The sequence below is a fragment of the Rhodamnia argentea genome, chromosome 5, assembly GCF_020921035.1.
Source record: "Rhodamnia argentea isolate NSW1041297 chromosome 5, ASM2092103v1, whole genome shotgun sequence".
Taxonomy (NCBI): domain Eukaryota; kingdom Viridiplantae; phylum Streptophyta; class Magnoliopsida; order Myrtales; family Myrtaceae; genus Rhodamnia; species Rhodamnia argentea.
The window spans coordinates 11,542,807-11,557,932 of record NC_063154.1 but is presented as its reverse complement, the minus strand read 5'-3'; the positions used below and the strand labels follow the sequence as shown (position 1 = coordinate 11,557,932).

The following is a 15,126-nucleotide window of genomic DNA, read 5'->3' as shown; positions in this document are numbered from 1 at the left end:
GGCAAAACTCGATGCGAATTCAAATCTAGACGAGCATGACTCAAGTGTAGATCTCGATGAGCGTCGATGGAAAGGCCCGTAGGCATGACAGCAAGGTCTATAAACGAACCACGGTCGTTCACGACCGTGGAGGATCAGAAAACGAAGTCACAACTCAAGATGCAGGTACGGCCAAGCACGACTCTAGATCCAAAACTAAATGATCGACGATGGAGGAGTGGCTCAGGCCTACCGCAAGCGACGCCGGAAAGGGTGGCTCGAATTGGACACGAAGGAAGCGGCTGGCAGCTCCATTGATGGTGACGGGGAGGGGACGGAGCATCGAAGCACAAAACCTCCATGGCTGAATATTTTCTCCTTCCTCTCACATTGATTTCTTCTTCAACTCATTTCTCTTTCTTTAATCGTCTTCATTCTCGCTGTCGCGGCTCCAGAAAAAGGGGAAGGCCTGGAGCATCCGTCGTGAAACTCGATCTTACGATCACAGCTGTTGAGCTCGAGCTCGTGGCATTCTGATTAAAGAAAAAAAATGACTCTTGAACTTGAAAGAAACCGCTCCAGCTCAAGTTGAGACCATGGGCTCTATTTTTCCTTAAAAGAAACCGACCTCTTGAGCTCGCGGCCATGGCGGTCGGACCTAAGCAAGAGGGCGGCAAGCAGTGTGGTCAATGTCGGCAGGGTGGTCCTAGGCGGCGGGGCCACGATCAATGGTGTGGGAGGGCTGTAACTGGTGGTGAGAAGGGTTTGATGTCAGTTTTTTCCTTTTTTTTTTTAGGGTCAAGGTCATGCTTATTTTTCAATTTTTTACGTTCCTTATGCGGTGTCGTATATAAATTTGAGCCATGTCAGCAATCCGACGGGCAATGTCAATAAAAATTCAAGAGGAAAGATTAGAAAACACAATGAAAATGTTGTTGCGAAATATCCAACGATTTTAGTCGAAGAGCACTGAAATGTAATTAAGTTTTAGAGTTTTTAAAATATGCAATCAAGTTCCAATTTGACAAACAAAAATTGTACCGCAAATTTTTTTTTATTTTCTCTCTTCTACATAATATTTTTTCATCATTTATCTTTTTCAAATTTTACTTAAATTAGATTACATATATTAAGAAGAGTAATTTTTTTTTCCTAAAAGCCAAGTAAAAAAAAAAAAGAACAACTCCTCACTAGTGGCTATTATAGTTTTTTAAAAATTTTATGATTTAATTGTACTTTTACAATAAATTTTAAAAACTTTCATTACACTTATATCTATTTTTTTTAAGGAAAAGTAAGGTGATGGGGATCACGTGCGATGTCTTGTCATTACAAAATCTGTAGCGGCGTCAAGAAAAGTTCAAAGGAAAATTTCCAAACCGCGTCGAGAATCAAAACAAAGCGGGCAGGAGCGGTCACATTCCTACACTTTCGAATTTTGTCTTCTCCAATCTCCTCCTCTCTCTCTCTCTCTCTCTCTCTTCTATCTCTTCCCCCAACTTCCCATGTCATTTCCCCTGCTTCACCTCTTCTCATCCACCTCTCGCCATCTCCGACCAACGCCGCCGCCTTCTTTCTGAACCGCCGCCACTCCAATGGGCTCCTCCGAGGCGGCGCTCCTCGTCCTCCTCCTTTGCTCCCTCCTCGCCTCCATCCTCCCTCCCTCCGCCCCCTTGGGCTTCCACTGCTCCAACTCCTCCGCCGCCGCCACGTGCCTGTCCCTCGCCGGGTACGTCTCCCCGAACGCCACCACCCTCGCCGCCGTCCAAACCCTCTTCGGGGTCAAGCACCTCCACTCCATCCTCGGCGCCAATAACCTCCCCCTCTCCACCCTTTCCAACTCCACCGTCAGCCCCCAGCAGACCATCGCCGTCCCCTTCAACTGCTCCTGCTCCAACTCCACCGGCTTCTCCTACCGGCGTCCGGTCTACACCGTCCAGAGCGGCGACGGGCTGGACCACATTGCCCGTGAGGTTTTCTCCAATCTGGTCATCTATCAGGACATTCAGCAAGCGAATGGGATCGTCAATGCGAGCTTGATCGAGGTGGGCCAGAAGCTGTGGGTCCCCTTGCCCTGTAGCTGCGACGAGGTGGACGGCGAGGAGACGGTCCACTACGCTCACGTTGTGGCTGCCGGGAGCTCCGTGTCGGCGATTGCAATGGAGTTCAACGTGTCTGAGAGCACGCTGATGGCCATCAACGGGATCGCGGACGCTAAGAGCCTTAAGGCCGGGCAGGTTCTTGATGTTCCTCTCAAAGGTCCTTGCTTTTTTCCATTGACTTAGTTCTTTATTCGTTTACTATTGCCATGGTTTTGAACCCTTCTTTTTGGTTAAGAAGCGAAGACTTCAGAGACTTTTTGAATAGGCCTTTTGTTCTTGTTGCTGGATTGAAGGAGAGAGAGTCTGGCGTGGGTGGGGCCCACTTTGCATTATCAAAGAAAGGAAAGTAGTCCCATTGTTCCTCTTGATATTCCTCTAAAATGGAGGGACTGCCCCGGATTGAGTGGTTCAGATTGTATTTGGTTGGATCTTGCATGCACCTGGTGCGTCTATAATATAGCTCCTCCTTATGCGATGCACTGTTCAATGAGATAGTCCTCAGAATCTTAGATGGGTATTTGTGGTGAGACATGAAATGCCTTTTCAGATTTTTTTTTTTTGGGGGGGTGAAGATTGGGATGGAATGTTTGTAGATGGGAGATGCAACAAGAGTTGTGATACTTTTAGATACCCGAGTTTTGTGCCAGGTAGAAGAAAGTTGGATGGGACTTGGTGCGTGAGGTTTTCTGCTTGTGCTTTTGATTTACATGCATTGATCTTGCTTGGAGGATCCGCCAGAACTAGCATGTGTTTAAGTGAAGTAAGATGAGTGAGTTTGGCTGCTTCTCAGGGTGAAGATTGGATGTATCTTTGAGTTTTCGGATTGATTCGCTTGATAATTGTGTTCGAATGGTTAGATCTATTGAAAGGATTATAGGGTAAACCTACGACTTCAGGGACAACAATGGCGGGGCCTTGCAGTGCCTCCCCCCATGTGATCTGTGCTAATGATGTTGGCTGCTAGTGAGCTGCAAATTATTCAGCTGCTGTGTGGTCCCTAGTCAAACTCTGATTTAACCAAAAGTAGGAATCCTCCAGAATTTAAATAGAACCATGTGATATCCTGTAACTTGTATCTCCCTGATTTGATAGCTTTATTTGGTCATTGTCTTTTTGATGTCATTGAAATTAAAGATGTGATGTCTGGTTCATATCCTTGTGTATTTATCTTAAGAAGGTTAAAATGACATCATATCTTCGTGAAGGCGCTTTTTTTTGGGGTTTTCCTTCTAGTTAGTCATTATCTAGAGATATTTTCCTATAGGGCAGTTGAGTCCTTAGATTGCTTCTCCTTTCGGAAGAGATTTTCAAGAGCTACTCTGAAATTCGGGTATTGCTTCTAACTATGGAAGTTTAGTGGAGGAAGACAGAGAGGAGGGAGGAAGTTGGGACAGTCTAAAGAGGCCCCATTATTTACTTGACCCAGTTCTACTGAGTCTTTAACATCGAAGATGGAGTTTAACCCAAAATCCAAGTGTGATGCCTGAATGTGCAAAAGGGTTCTCTCCATGAGGCAGTTCTCTGCCAAGAACAATTCTGTTGGCTTGTTTCAGTTCAAGAGATCGGCTCTATGATTAACTCTTGAGGAGATTGATGACTTAACAATGGCAGCAATTGGCTTGAACTTTCTTTGACGATTGATAGTCAGCAGAGAGAGTATGAATCTAATGGCCCCCTCATTTGCCACTCATACTTGTTGGTTAGACTCTGTATGAAGATACTTGTTCTAAGTAACATTAGAACATTGATGACTTAACAATGGCAGCAATTGGCTTGAACTTTCTTTGACGAATGATAGTCAGCAGAGAGAGTATGAATCTAATGGCCCCCTCATTTGCCACATTATGCTTGTTGGTCAGACTCTGTACGAAGATACTTGTTTTAAGTAACATTAGCATAGTTCTATGAATTGGCTATTCTGATCGATAGTCTTAAGCTTCATGACCCACCAATATTATGGTTTAAGATTTAATTGCCAGATGTCATGTGGATAGTTCTTGACCCGCGAACATTATGGTTTAAAACTCAATGGCCACATGTCCTATAGATAGTTTGAGATGCTTCCTGCCTGTGCTGCTCCATTGTTAGTAAGCTTAATTTTTTCGGGTAATCCCATACTATAATCTCAATTCTCTGATTCTGTATGCAGCTTGTACATCTGCAATAAGGAATGACTCGTTGGACTCCTATTTACGTGTTGCTAATGGAAGATATGTCTTCACTGCTAACAATTGTGTGATGTGCACCTGTGACGCAGCGAATAACTGGACGTCAGTATTATCATTCTATAATTTCTTTAGATCCACGTCTTTCTTGTGGACAATCTTCTAGGAATTCTTCTCTTTCCATACAATCTCACAGAATTTATGATTCATTTCCCTGTACGTGAACAGATTAGATTGCCAGCCATCCCAGCTTAAGCCGACTAATTGGTCGCTCTGCCCCTCAATGCAATGCGAGGGTTCAAACTTATTCGTGGGCAACTCAACTTCCACATCTTGTAACCGCACAACCTGTGCCTATGCTGGTTATACTAACCAGACTATTCTAACAGCACTTGTCACCAATACCACTTGTGCAGGTACATACTCGAAATTCATAAAGGTTATGAAGTAATGAACTTGATGTAGAGATTGCTTCACCTACCCCATGGTTTGCATTTGTTTCGAATAGCCTACTAAAAGCTTCATATTTTTACATAAATGTTATTCTTGATCCTTAGATTTTTTCTTCAAGTTTTTACTATAAAAAATTGGAAAAAATGGAAATATTTATACAAAAATATTGGACTGTACTTTTTCCCAAGTTGATGCAAAAGACCTCTGTCTGGAGCTTGCTTTGCATTGTTTTTGGATATGCACTATGGCCACAAAGTTTTTCTCTTGCGATGCAGTGCATGCCCTTTAGATTTGCCAAAATATAACATGAGATTCGACACATGCTCTGAAAATGATGGAAATTGCTGCTGGAATCAATTGTTTTGTAGAATTGTTGACTATCCCTATACCTGACCGGTATCAATAAGGTCGAATTGTTTACTTTTTCTACTCGCTTCTTCTGTAAATTACTGGAACGCCTCTCATTGTGATGTATAGTCTGCTACTTACACTCTACTAATATTTTGGGGGCTTGTTTTGTAAACAGTTTCAAATAACTTCGCCACGAAGGACATTTTTCGAGCATCTAGCTGGAACTTCTTCCTGATTTTGATCTTGTCCCTGCTCTCTTTCCATCAAGTTAAATGAGGACATTGGTATCGGAGACTGTCGCCCTCAACCTCGCTTGTATGACTGTCGCCTTCGATACATGCGGGGATGTTTGTAAGTGCTGTGCATGTGACCAAAATGTAAGGTGCCTGTTTTATCTTTTGGCGCTTCCGAACCATAAAATTGTAGCTTCCCACGTCCTGATGGAAAATTCGATTCTTCTTTTGTGGGGTTCCATTCTTAGATGGCTAGGAGTTTTATTGTTTGCTAGGTGAGATGGCTAGGAGTTGTGCAATGTCGAAACTCTATTATGCCTAGAATTTCGATGTCGTTTTCGCCTACGTGTCCAGGCTCATGATTTTATTTTATTTTTTTCCTTCATTCATTTTCTGCGATGGCATTGTACGCAATTTTCCTCTTCAATTTGAATCCTGGTTCCAGTTGCAACGAAAACTTTGATTCAATCGTATCTCATTTCATGAGTCGCTTTGAGGTCGTAGATCAATGGTCGTGTCCACAAATTCAGGGCAAACTAGACTTCTTGTGCTCCGAAAAAATGTTCGTCATATGATCATAGATTATTTAGTGCAAATTATGACTTCACATCAGTATGAGAAGGGGAAGAAAAATTGCTGAACCTGGAACACAAAGGGGAAATTTTGATGATGCACACCCATTTCCATCTTCATGGAGAGACATAATCTGTTGGGCCATAAGGCTCAAACAGCTCAGCAAAGAACCCCTTCTTTCTCCTAGGGTTCCATCCCATGTCCCTGCACAGCTGATCATTGTACCAAATGTGAAGTGCACCAATGCAGGATCTTCTGTAGTATTGACCTGAAGATCGCTTCATGTACTTGTCCCACTCTTCTATATCCTCCTCCATCTTCTTAATGGGAGGTAGCTTGAATGTGCCGGTGAGAAGCTCGGCTAGCCACCGGCACCGTATCTCCGACGTGTACAAGTTGGTGACGCTTTCTGAGAACCCGATCACTGCTAGTTGGGGAATCCGAGGATGAATGCATTCCCTGAATTGATGGGATCACATAACTGAGTCCAGAGCCAATAACTATAGAGAAATAACACAGGCTACTCATCTTTTTGCTGAATTTTCCATGGGAGGGAGTTCTTGGGCAATACCTGTATAGGGGAACTATTGAATTGGGAGATCCAGATAAGCAGTCCCGAAACAGTTGTGACTCAAACACATCTATGAGCTTCTTTTCGCCCCTAAACCCAGTCGCGAGGATGACCAAGTCCGAATTCAGAGGCTCGACCTCTCCGTTGATGGAAATCCCTTCCTTGCAGAACCAGAATTCCGGGGCCTTCTTCAAGATTATGCTTCCCTCTTCCACTCTGTCATAGAACTTTTCGGGTACCGTTGCGATCAAGCAGGAGCTGATTTCTTGGAGGAAACTGTGTTTCGGCACCATCCCGAACTTCTTCAGCGGGAGCTTCCACTTGATGTTGCTTTCGACAAACTTGGAAACTGCCCATCTCTGTCATTGAAGTGGATCATATTTCATGAACAGCATCTAACAGCTAACGGGCATAACCATTTGACCCGACTCATCGAAATGATTCCGAATCCAAATTCATTACTACCAAAATTGCTGGCTTGGAAAGAAATTCCCCTAGCAGCTCTAAGTAAGAAGGCGCCAATGGAATAAACAATTCACTGTGATGAGGATATGCAAATGATCGTACCAGGGGCGATGAAAGTGTGGCCAAGAGGCTCAGCAACAAGCTTTCTCCGGGCTTATGCACAAGGAGCTCCGAGAAGCGGGTGAGGTAGAGAAGTGCGAGCGGCACGCCCCACGGTAGATAATCCGGCACGTTCCAGTGTTCCGTTTTGTACAACACCGTGCAAGGTCGCTCCACTCCTGCCGGATGAGAAAATTTAAGCAAAAATGAAGTCGCCGCGAATCCGCACTTGTCAAAATGCTGGAGCCGGAGGAGCGGCTTGCACAAGGTGACGTAAAAATGCGATGCCGCCCCGCTTTTAGGCTTCAGTTTACTGGAAGGGATGTTGGGATTCGGGTGTTTCGCACTTACCATTAACAGATGAGCACTCCATGGCGATGTCCAATGCGGATTTCTGCAGCCCGACGACCACCACTCTCTTGCCTCCTACGAACTCCCTCGCGGCTCGGTAGTCCATAGCGGCGTAGTCCATTGAGTGGATCACCTTGCCATGGAACGCCTCCGGCCCTCTGTTTGGTGGAAACTCGGGTATGTTCGGGACTCCGCTGAATCGCCCCAGGCAAAGGATCACAAAGGCCACTTCATATGTCTGCATTGTGATTAGATGGTCAATTACGAAAACTAAGAAATCGCTACCGAGCAATCGTTAACCCAAAATGGTAAATGAAACTTGAAACGGATTGCCAGTCCGAATTGGTATTGGCATGAGACGGTAACATGAAATTTCCCTAAGAAGAGTAACTGCCAATCATGCAACCTCAGTTTCAAGGCTCAGACAATCCTGCACCCTGATCTTCCACTTCCCGCCCGAGCCGAATGGCCTGCCGTCGCCGCCCCACAGGCTCCACGACCGCATCGCCTCGCCAGGCGGCCCGTCGTACCCGATGCTGAGGACCCTGGCGCCGAACTTGATGTGCTTGAGCAGGTCGAAGCGGCGGGCGTACGACTCGACGTACCCGAGAACCCGATGTCCATCGGGGAAATCCTCGGTGACTGAGTCCGGCCATGGGAAGTCCGAGAACTGGTAGGCCGGTTTCGGGGTCTGGAGCTTCGTGGTCTCCACGGTCTTGGTCCAGAGCCCTCCGAGGCCAGCTTGGGACTCGAAGACGATGGGTTGGAGACCCTTTGAGAGGGTGTATTTGCAGGCCAGGAGGCCACTGATCCCAGCACCGACTATGGCTATCTTCTTCGTCTCCATCTTTACTTTCTTCCCATGGCTGCTCATGTTCTGAAGAGAACGTGGCATATGTATTCACAAGTCTGATGAGGTTGCCACTAAGAGGATTGATTTGAAATCACGTCACTCATCTGTCGGTTTTGGCTCGTTTTTTTCGCCAAGAAAAAAAACATAAAAGATTGTGAAAAATATTTTCTTAAAATTAATTATTTATATTGATAAAAATAATTAATCAATTAAAAATCTTTTTATTATCGATAACAATTTATATTTAAATATTTTTGTGGATGATAAAAATATTTTTTGTATAATCATTTTTATAAACGATATAAATGATTATTTTTAAAAATATATTTTCTAAATTGTTTATTTTTCGCGAGATCAACATGCTATAATAATTCCGTAAACACCTAGTGATGACTCATAGATTGATCCAATAGTCAAAATCAATAAAAAGGCCATCATGGACCAAACACATGATTTCAGCTATTGTGTTTGGACCAACCTCTTAACTAATATTGCCTTTTTGCCTTATTCTATACACAGAATGTTTGGTATCTAGAAAACCTTATTGAGATTGTTAGAATACAAAACAAGCTGTCTATTTCTTAGTCGATATGGTGTCTGTTACGGATGGCCTTCGACAGAATTGGAACTTTGAAATGTATTTGCCTAAATAGTCCACAAAAGTTTATCTAAATATTTTAATAATACTTGGAGTGCGTCCGTTTCACGAAAAAATGAATGGTTTAGAAAATATTTTCTTAAAAATGATAACTCGTGTCGCTTAAAAAAATAATAAATGAAAAGTATTTTTATCCTTCACGAAAATATTTAGATTTAAATTGTTGTTGATAATAAAAATATCTTTTAGTGATACAAAGGAATCATTTTTAAGAAAATATTTTTCTAAATTATTCATTTTTCACAAAATAAATATGAAACTTAATTAGGTTATAATTCCAAGTACGAACGTAATCATTGCACCAACTATACCATGTATGGAGTATTCCCCTTGCGTGGAAAAAAAAAGTTTACTCCATAAAGTGAAACCTTGAGCTCGAGACTCTTGTTAGAAAGTCTCACAAGAAACCCTAAAATGTTAGGCAGCCACGCATGTGCGAAAACTCAGGATATAAAGGAGGTGGAAGCCCAGTTGTAATATCATGTTAGAAATTCCAATCAAATGATTTAAGTTATCAAATGGTGAGTGATTACGTAAAGATAGACAAGCCAAATCTTTTGTACTTTAACCAAGTGGTCCCTTTCCCAAGTGATTATTCTAGGTTAAAAAGAGAGAGGGAGAAGGAAAGTGGCCCATTGATTTCATTACAGGTAATTAAGCATGTTTTTTTTTCCCTTTGTTTAGTTTTTTCCCATTTGACTTTCATGTTCCCAAGAAAAGCTGATCCTGACCCCACTTCCCAAGATGAGATCTAAATGCTGCTGCAGTTTGCGTCTGGGACTCTGGGTTGGGGGGGCTTCAATTACGTCCTTCATTTGCTGGCCTCCACAATTGACCATGGATCTGTGAACGTGAGGCTGCTAGAGAAGCTTAGGCTCAACAGATTAAAAGAGAAGATTAGGCTAAAAGAAAGGCAAAACCTTTACGATCAGGCAACTTGTTAATGAGCATATAGTTTTTAATGCACCAATATATCTCGTGTTATAAATGATCAACACCTTTAAAATCCAGTTATTCCAAACAAAATATCCTTAATAAGTGCCCCGAGATCACTCACTGATAATTTCTTTTTGTAATAACTTATTATTTTGGGGTTTATGTTGCATCGTTGCCCCAACAATCCCTAATGAATACCCGAAGGCTATATGCATTTAACATCTTCGCTTTCATCCCTTTGCTTTCATTACTTTCTTAATCAAGTACCGATGCTTTCAATTTTTCTAATCAAACCCAGCAAATCTAGTTGACGGGGCCTTTGGCTAACATCTTAGATATCGCCTACGGAAACATTCAACATGGGGTGTACAAGTGAATTTATTTTCGTATTTTTTTTTTCATTTGCCCATTTGCTCTATATTGATGGTGGGCATCTACGTCGGCAATATGTATCCACATCACAATTGGGCATTCTCCGACATCATTTTAGTAGTTTGATTGGATCCTGTCGTAAACAAACTCGACTAGATTTTATATAAGTGAAATGAATTGATCGGGGAAATTTGACATTACATTCAAGAATTGTTTTGAGACAAATGGAGGGTCCTAGTGCTGGACCTGCTGGTCACTTCCTACCCCACGACTAAATCTTTCTCTAAGTTCAAGGCAAGCAAATAATATAATCATATTCTTTGCTTGTCATTTAGAGAAAACAAAAAGGATCAACTCTTTAAGAGGAACATTTTCCGTCGTTGGAACACCATGGTATTGTCGCTTGTTTCTTTTCTTTTCACAAAAACGCACTATCAAAATAGACATGTGGACTATTTTGATCTAAATGCTGACTCGCGCCAACGTTAAAATTCTCGCTGGCACAGCACGTTCGTTTCAAAGTCAAGAGACCTCCGATCGAAGATGACGTTTTTCTGTTGATGGATTGTTCATTAGTTACCGTGATTATACTCATTAATCAGAAGATTTGTCGCGTCAGCATTAATCAATTACAGCACTAAAGATGATAAAGCCAGAGAGGTCGTCACCCCCAACAACTTCCAGCTAGTATGAGATAGCCATGCAGACACGTGGCTTGTGTTCACCAACCCAATCAACGAATATTATAAAACTTAATCATTGCAATTATCACCAAAGTGTGCAAAGAAGAAAGGATTTTAGTAAGAAAAAAAATTGCATAAATCATACCTGAACATAGCGAATGTCCGTGATTCTGCGATATGCCTACTCTATATTTGATCTTCGCAACGGAGCTTGCACGGTTTGCAAACCCATCGTGGAGGTTTGTCGTTCGTTGAGGCCTTCGTGAGCTCGCGGCCAATCGCACACGATCTCAATAACCGTACGCTACGGGCTTAGGGTGAGCTTACTTGGCGTCTCTATTGCGAGCCACGAACAATCTCGCTACAACTAAAGACATGGATGCAAGGAGAGGGACATAGGTAGTGCCTGAGGGCGAGGATGTCGTCGTTAGCATAGAGGTTACGCTATGACGTTGAGCGACAACTCATTGAGTGAAGATAAGCTTTACTAGATATTTTGACAGGTTTAAATTTGAGTTTTCTCTTGACGACCTCCTTTATTATGTAAATGTACCTGTTGGCTTTAGTACTTTGTATGTGTTCCTTGGAAGCCACTGGCGCATCCATCTGTGGCCCCTGCTATGGACACGTCCGTTGACTCGACAATGTATAGAGAGACACGTAACCATCAACCGTGTCCTCATCACGCTTGATTTGAATCCCCACAAAACCCTAGCAACCAACCCATCTATCCTCTCTCGAGAAAATAGCTAAAAAAGTCCTAAATTTGTTATATTTTTATCAATTAAGTTCTAAATGTTTTACATTTATATCAATTTAATTCATTTGATCAATTTTAATCGGCCGACATTGATGTGGATTTTTTTTATTAATATTCTAACCACTTTTTGGGTTTTTTTTTTAGTTTATTTTCTTACTTTTTTTTTTTGATAGCCGGCCAACAAAAGGGCCCGGATGCCCTCGCTGGCATTGGGTGAGGGCGTCGCGGCCCTCTCTTGACTAGATTTGGCAAGGGCATCATGATCCTTACTAGATCTGAGTAAGGGGCTGCACATCGCCTAGGCCGGCAAAGCCTACCCGGCCCCGAGGGTTGGGGAAAATATTTAAAATATAAAATATTATTAAAAAAGATCAACGTTAGCACAGACTAATCGGCCAAAATTAGTCAGATGGACTGAATTGAGATAAATACAAAAATTTTAAGATAGAATAGATAAAAGAAAAATTTAGGACTAAATTGACACAACTACAATAAATTTATGACTTTTTTAGTAATATTATCTCAACCACCTTCGAACGTAAGAGGCAATTGGGTTTATGTGGGTAAGAACTCAAGGGTTGAGGTTAAAGGAGTTGGCAGTTGGCAGATGCAAAGGGTTGAGGTTAAAGGAGTTGGCAATTGGCATATGCAAAGCTCTTTGCATCCGTGTTGACACCTAAATTTTGATTTTTAGAAAATCATTCATAAAATGAGAGTTATTCATAATTCTCACAAAAAATAAATTTTCATGCATTGCATATTTAATTTTCGTCGGTCAAGCTAGGGCCGGAGATGAGTCAATTGAGCATGATTCCAATGGACGATTGAGTTAAAATCGACTCGAAAGACGCTAGAGATGGTGCAGAAATTTTTTTTTACTATAATTTTGGACTCAAAATAGCCCGTTTGAGCCCTTAAAATTGCAAAAATGCCTTAATTAATTGCCCATTTTATTAGTTAAGGTCTAAGTGAGTCCGAAATCACAAAACGAGCCCATAAAACATTGAAAAGTAGCCCATTTCGTCCTCCTCATTCATTTGGCCCAAAATTGTAAGAGTCTAAGTCCAATAAGATTCCTCAAGATCAGAATTTTCAATCTAACGATCGATATCTAATTGGAGCTTTTGATCTAACGGTTTAAACCCTACAACTCAAAGCCCTAGTTTTCTCTATAAATACATTTTTATGCCTAGGGTTAGGGGGAATTTTTCATTTACAAAATTGAGATTCACGTGAGATTGAAGGAGACCAAGGAAAAGACACACACGATCGAGAAAGGGCAAGTGCGAGAAGAGGAGAACGAGGTGCTTTCGAAGCTGCTGTCCATAGGTGTTTTCGCATTGAATTGGTTCGAGTTTTGTCTCGCGAACTAAGGTAATCCTTGATACTTTCAACCTTGATTCAAGCATGTTTTGATCTTGTTTTTGCTGCTGTTTCATACTAAAAATCGTTGTTGTTTCATACTGTTTAATGCTAAAATTCGTCATGGTTTGATGTTTGATTTTTACTGCCATTAATGATATGAAATTGCTGATGTTTTTGCCTCTGTTTAATGTTGCTATTCGCTTTATTCTCATGCTGTTTCGCTGCTATTTTCTTGCTGAAATCACTGTTGTTTTCACGTTAAAATTCCTGCTGTTTAGGATGTTTTTGCTGCTGTCTTAGGGAGGAAATTCTTGCTGTTTAGGATGTTTTTGCATGTTGTTAATTGCCGAAATTTGTTGCTGTTCATGTTGATTTTTATTGATTTTCCTGCTGATCTTTAGTGCTGAATTAGAAGTCGAATTCGTTGCTGTTCGGGTTTAAAATTTTTTTGTTCTCTAGGCGCTTGATGAAAGTTTTTGCGCGGCATCTATAAATCAATCCGAATTTAAATTCATTGCCTTCTGAACCTCATGCATGCGCGGATTTTGGTGCTTGGTTTTGATTTTTTTTCTCTTTCTAGCGACTTTTTCTAAATCCGTGGATGTGCTGAAAATCACTTGCTCGTTTTTTTTATTATTCAATGGACGAGATGACTCGTGGATATTCGGTTGCTTGCCTCGATTTGGTGTCTAGAACTCTGAGATAATTCTGTTCATCCAAAAAAATTAGATCGAGATTTGACAGATAAGGCAAGATAATATTTTAAAGGAAATATCTGATATTGTCTCATGATTTTCGGAATTGCACATATTTTGAGTAAGAATTTCTTTAAGATTTGCGTATATCTTGAGCATATTTTTGGATTCTTTAGGGAAAAAATATTTGGCGTATCTTATGGATAATCTTCGAATGGTTGGATTTGAATTTTTTCGAAAATCTGAATATTTTGGATAAGATCGCATCCCGATTGAAAATTTCAAACATATCTTTAAAAATCTAGAAAATTATCTGAAAATTCCTCTCAAATCTTAAGAGATAATCTTTCCTATTTTAAAAGATATGAAATCCTTTGTGTATAAGAGCTTATCTCCTTAAAAATTTCAGAATCCCTTAAGGTTTTTCGAAAATTCAATAAATATTTGCACATCTTTAAACAAAATTACCTATAATGTATGCTCCCCGGTGCCAAGTCCCGTTGGAAAATTAAATCACACACCACGCCCATGATCATATGGGATGTGATGGTGATTTAAATATAGAAATTCGTATTCCGCCCTTTGGCAAGAAGGGACGTTGTATTTCTATATATTTATCCGCATACCGGCTCGAATCTTCGAGGATGTAGCGGATAAAATCTCACTCGGCCCCGAATCTTTGGGAATGAGAAGATTTATTGGAAAATCGGATTTAAAAGTATATTATGGGTATTTTTGTTTAATTTTGTTTAAATTCATCTGTTTCAATTCAAAAATTTGAAAAAAAAGAAGGGAAAATCCGAAAATAAAAAAAAAGGGAAATCAAAATCACAAATCATTAATCAGGAAAAGGCATTTTCATGAAATTTGGTACCGAAAGGGTGTTAATTAAAAATTAACATAATCAAGTCCCCGAACCCTAAACCTCCGGTTAGCAGAAAATAAAGTATTTTCCCGTACTTTATTTAGGTATCTAATCTACCTACCAAAAAAGATTAGTGGCGGCTCCTAAATTAAAATCAAACCTAAGTTACGAATTGGTAGGGCTTGAGAGAGTCCGTATTAGGTTAGTTAATTCATCTAATTAACATAATAATCCATTAACCTAAAAATTTATTTTTAGGTCGCGACAATCTGCCAACCGCCAACTCCTTTAACCTCGATCCTTGAGTTCTTACCCACATAAATCCAATTGCCACTGTGGGGTTCGAAGGTGGTTGAAAGAGAGAATTACTAAAAAAGTCAAAATTTTATTGTAATTGTACCAATTTAGTCCTAAACTTTTCTCTTATCAATTCAATCTTAAGAGTTTTGCATTTGTCCCAATTCAGTCCATACGGCTAATTTTGGCCAACAGCCGGCGCCGGACGTTGATCTTTTTTAATAAATTTTTTAAATATTTTTTTAATTTAATATTTCTCGCCAACCCTTAGGGCTAGGATGCCCTCACCGGCCTAGGCGA

At 40.9% G+C, this 15,126-nt stretch overlaps 2 protein-coding genes across 2 annotated transcripts; one reads left to right on the top strand and one right to left on the bottom strand.

Moving 5' to 3' along the window:
• The first annotated feature begins 1,422 nt into the window (after positions 1-1,422).
• On the top strand, positions 1,423-5,626 carry LOC115726955 (lysM domain-containing GPI-anchored protein 2). Its single transcript, XM_030657058.2, has 4 exons — positions 1,423-2,238; positions 4,231-4,351; positions 4,475-4,662; positions 5,226-5,626. The coding sequence occupies exons 1-4, from the start codon at positions 1,575-1,577 to the stop codon at positions 5,324-5,326; spliced, it is 1,074 nt and encodes a 357-aa protein (XP_030512918.2). The 5' UTR covers positions 1,423-1,574; the 3' UTR covers positions 5,327-5,626.
• Positions 5,627-5,829: 203 nt separating this feature from the next.
• LOC115726961 (probable flavin-containing monooxygenase 1) lies at positions 5,830-8,228 on the bottom strand. Its single transcript, XM_030657063.2, has 5 exons — positions 7,749-8,228; positions 7,343-7,580; positions 6,995-7,170; positions 6,428-6,786; positions 5,830-6,315 (listed from the first exon to the last, which is right to left on the bottom strand). Exons 1-5 carry the CDS (start codon positions 8,214-8,216, stop codon positions 5,973-5,975), a joined length of 1,584 nt encoding a protein of 527 aa, XP_030512923.2. The 5' UTR covers positions 8,217-8,228; the 3' UTR covers positions 5,830-5,972.
• Positions 8,229-15,126: the final 6,898 nt, after the last annotated feature.

Bases quoted from the DNA above. Each gene is read 5' to 3' on its own strand.
- LOC115726955 (XM_030657058.2), top strand. From the start codon at position 1,575: ATGGGCTCCTCCGAGGCGGCGCTCCTCGTCCTCCTCCTTTGCTCCCTC. The intron at 4,352-4,474 runs GTCAGTATTATC...GTACGTGAACAG, and splicing joins GACGCAGCGAATAACTGGAC to ATTAGATTGCCAGCCATCCC. The intron at 4,663-5,225 runs GTACATACTCGA...TTTTGTAAACAG, and splicing joins CACCAATACCACTTGTGCAG to TTTCAAATAACTTCGCCACG.
- LOC115726961 (XM_030657063.2), bottom strand. From the start codon at position 8,216: ATGAGCAGCCATGGGAAGAAAGTAAAGATGGAGACGAAGAAGATAGCC. The intron at 7,581-7,748 runs GTTGCATGATTG...ATCACAATGCAG, and splicing joins GTCTGAGCCTTGAAACTGAG to ACATATGAAGTGGCCTTTGT. The intron at 6,316-6,427 runs GTATTGCCCAAG...CCATCAATTCAG, and splicing joins TCAATAGTTCCCCTATACAG to GGAATGCATTCATCCTCGGA.